The sequence below is a fragment of the Haemorhous mexicanus genome, chromosome Z (genome assembly GCF_027477595.1).
Source record: "Haemorhous mexicanus isolate bHaeMex1 chromosome Z, bHaeMex1.pri, whole genome shotgun sequence".
NCBI classification, from domain to species: domain Eukaryota; kingdom Metazoa; phylum Chordata; class Aves; order Passeriformes; family Fringillidae; genus Haemorhous; species Haemorhous mexicanus.
The window spans coordinates 4,815,487-4,819,184 of NC_082381.1; the positions used below are offsets into that span (position 1 = coordinate 4,815,487).

Here is a 3,698-nt window from a genome sequence, read left to right on the forward strand (position 1 = left end):
AAACCATGTCAAGGAGGCATGACGAGAGGTGGTTTCCTCTCAATTTAGCTGTAGTGAAATTAATTGATTGTGTACTTTGCTTTTTTCGTTGTGATCAATGCAGTACAAATTTTCCTTTGACTCTTTCCCCCTGACTCACTACTTCTAAACACATTTGTTTCAACAAGAGTGTTGACACAAGGCCTAGTTTCCTGTGACATACATTAAAAACAAGACAGCCTGCTGCAAACACAAAAGGAGCTTACAGATGAAGAACAGGCACTTCAAACTGAACCTGGCTGTGAATGAACTTTGCAAAAAAAACAACAAATCATACAAAAAACCCCACTCTGAAGAATTGCAGCCATGCAGGGTGGCATATTTAAAAGGAATGTTGATGTGGCATTTGGGGACAGGTTAAGTGGTGGGCTTGGCAGTACTGATTTAATGGTTGGATTTGATGGTCTTAGAGGTGTTTTCCAACCTCAGTGGTTCTGTGGTGCTCTGTGTTCTGTCTCTGCACTCCACAGGCTGAACAGTAGAACCCACCACATCCTGGAGTGCAGCAGAGCTCAGAGAGAAACTTCCTTGGAAGGGGTTTTTGGGGCAGATCTGATATTAGACAGCAAACACACAGAGAAAAACACAGGTTTTGTCTCTACACAGAAAGCACTTTTTTTTTTTTCAAACGAATGTAGAAAAATCTGGTTACAATAAACAAGCAAACAAGGGCCACTAATTCACATATCACACCAAACAGCTCCCTCTTTAACCAACAGAACCAGGAAGAACAAGCTATACATAATAAATCCTTGCTGCATTATTCGATGAACTAACAAGAGGAATTCAGTGAGTAGAAGGAAAAGAAATACATCTATATACTCAAGGTAGTAATGCACAAATAGGCATAAAAGAGTGCACTAAAGTATTCTGAAATTCTGTGCTTCCATTTGTGGCATTTAATAAATAGCAAGAGATCACACACATATCTCAAAAGTTAAAAATTTCCATGTCATTTTTACCACAGGCATTAGAAGTATAAACGGTTAAGTATATAAAGATAACCTTTACACCTGACTATCTACTTTTAATTATGTAGTAAGTTTTATAAGCCGTAGTATACTATATCCCCTCTTAAAAATTAAAATAGTTCTAGCAAAATATCAAATATTGTGAGGCACTCTGCTGTAATTAAGTCTTTTCTGAAATGCAAGTGCAAAAAAATCCTCATCACAAAATCAGTGACATTTCTGACAATGCAGGGCTTCTTATCCTACTCATATCTATGTATTTGAATGCTTTAACATAACAATATTAGAATTTAATTTGGAGACAATCTTCATGGCGCAGTACATTTTTATTTCCCAACACAAATTCTTCATTGGTGCATTCCCCAGGATTCTGCTGTCTGCCCATGACCTACTCTGTGACTTCTAAGTGGCTTGGTTTTGCAATAGCTAATTCACCACCATTTTTGTATATTTCAGCATAATAATCAGAGTCAAAGCTCACAGAAAAATCTGGAGGACTCACATAAACATTTCCATTGTCTATTGTGACCTTGTGAATCCTTTGTTTGACTCCTTTTGATTGCCACTTTGGTGTTGGTGATGGCTCCTGAGGATTTATTCCTTCATACAATCCTTCTCCTGTTTCCAAGGTAATTTTAAACTTATGCCAAGGACAAACAATACAGGCTTGTCCATCGATATCCTGCAGGAAGAAGAAGAAGAAAATGTAGCAAGTCATCTCCTAGGACAAAAGGTATGTTTGGTTGTAGGGCTGTCTGAAGTTATAAATTTCTCTATATAATGTTCAGATAAAAGCATTACAAAAAATCCATTGGAGTTTTCACATGACTCTATGCCTCTGCATTATTTTAATTTTGTTTACATACCTCTATTTCTCCACGATATAAAGGGCCTCCTTCATCTGAAACATGGCAGAATACCATATTAATTTATTCAGCAGATTTTATGGTTAACTCTAACAACACTGAAATCACACAGGCAAATATCTTACGGTAGCAGCGAGAATCCAGAGCATGAAATTTCCCTTCATGGTAGAAAACAACAATTTCCCTGCCATCGATTTTGGCTGTTATTCTTTGGGACTTCTTTATGTCGTCTTCTTTGCCAATGAATATAAGACCATCTGGCCCCATTTCAGCTTCTCCTGTGCTTGAGCTGTGTGAATCCACATCCTTGAAATGCACAGACAAATCAAATCACTTACAATCACTTACAAAACAATTCACATTTGGATTTCATGTGAGAAGAGGGAGAAAAGGTTTCAGAGAAGGACTATCAACATGAAGAGTTAGGAAAGCACAAGAGCTTGATGACAATGTTCAGTTAGTGTCTTCACTAACAGAACTGACTGGACAAGGAAAGCCAGCTGCTGGAAACCAGATACCTGAGGTTCAGGCAAGATAAACTCTCAATCACTATTCATTTACTCTGCACCTAAACCACTTTTACCCCTCAAAACCCACATGCAAACAAATATAAGAATGGCAAATGTAAAATACTATACAGTTTAGGTATGCAACAGGTAACATCTATATGTAAATCCAAAAATTTTACATAATATTATGGCTAGAAATATAAAGTTATTAAAGTTAATAAAATATTATTCTGTAAAGGAAAGAGAACATTTTTTATTGAGAAGCTGTATTCAACCTGACATTTCTAGAAAATTTTCCTGTCTTTCCTTCCCTCCTCTTACGTATTCCAGACATATAACAGACCCTCCCTCTCACAAGAGAGAATATAAGCAGTTTTATGAAAGCAACCTTCCCTTTAAATTTACTTACAATTAGCTACTCTGTTCCTGTTCTTTCCAAATTCCCAATACAACCTTGCTTCCTAAGAAAAATAAAGCTAAACCAGGTCTTTATAAACACAGAAAGGGGAACCATGGATGGGGGTAGGAGGGGGTGTCTCTCTGGCTGCCGGGGGCTGCACTGTACCTTTGGTCCATACCAGATTGCAATGGAGATGAGAAAGCAGATGAAGAAATGCAGGGTGAGGATGATGAGGTCCAGCATCGCCTCCCTTCACGGTCTGTCACCACTGCCCTGCCTTGTCCCCGTATGTCACAAGGTGCTTCTCAGCCCCTCTTTAAGTGCAAGCTGGAGGCAATGGGGCCAGGCCCTGCAGCACCCTATGACGGGAATTTAGGGCTCAATGCACCAGAAACTGGCTCTGCCAGGGCTGATAAGAGCCAGGGACACGCTGGGGCTGGCCTGATAAGGGAAGAGCAGAGTTTCCAGTTCCCCCTTCTGCTGTCCTCACCGTGAGCCCAGTGCTGCTGCCTGCTTCCAGAGCCCTGCTCAGGGCCACACGTGGCCTGTCCTCAGGATCGGCAAATGCAGGTTTCCTCTTAGACTGGTGTGCTGGGGAGACTGGTTTAAGTACCAGTGTGGCTTTTCCAAGACCAGTTGTTAACTGATCAGCACATGATCGACTGCTCAGACCAACTCCCTGCTTTCCAGTTCAAGGAACTGCCAGGAACTACCCAGTCTTACCCAGAAAGTGAAACGCCACTGCCAGGCTCACAGGATGATCCAGTAAGACATTCTCAGTTTTTTCAGGCGATAGGCAAGCTAACCACAGGAACCAGAGTAGGAAATCCCCAATTTTTGCTATCACCTTTTGACTGAGTCTCCCTATAAACTTTCCAAATTGGCAAAGATACTAAAATGCAGAAGCCTGTAG

The 3,698-nt window shown here is 40.4% G+C and overlaps 1 protein-coding gene across 2 annotated transcripts; it reads right to left on the reverse strand.

The window, feature by feature from the left end:
- Window positions 1–629: 629 nt before the first annotated feature.
- Window positions 630–3,453, reverse strand: RFESD (Rieske Fe-S domain containing). Of its 2 annotated transcripts, XM_059874247.1 has the most exons (5): window positions 3,276–3,451; window positions 2,951–3,144; window positions 2,002–2,182; window positions 1,877–1,911; window positions 630–1,692 (listed from the first exon to the last, which is right to left on the reverse strand). In XM_059874247.1, the coding sequence occupies exons 2-5, from the start codon at window positions 3,026–3,028 to the stop codon at window positions 1,399–1,401; spliced, it is 588 nt and encodes a 195-aa protein (XP_059730230.1). In that variant the 5' UTR covers window positions 3,029–3,144; window positions 3,276–3,451; the 3' UTR covers window positions 630–1,398. The 2 variants fall into 2 exon arrangements, with proteins under 2 accessions (XP_059730230.1, XP_059730231.1); XM_059874248.1 differs by having other exon boundaries at window positions 2,964–3,453.
- Between the last annotated feature and the right edge of the window lie 245 nt (window positions 3,454–3,698).

Coding starts and splice junctions, on each gene's coding strand:
- RFESD (XM_059874247.1), bottom strand. CDS start 3,028: ATGCTGGACCTCATCATCCTCACCCTGCATTTCTTCATCTGCTTTCTC. Junction 1,912..2,001: donor TCTGGATTCTCGCTGCTACC/GTAAGATATTTG, acceptor GCCATGTTTCAG/ATGAAGGAGGCCCTTTATAT. Junction 1,693..1,876: donor TATATCGTGGAGAAATAGAG/GTATGTAAACAA, acceptor TTCTTCCTGCAG/GATATCGATGGACAAGCCTG.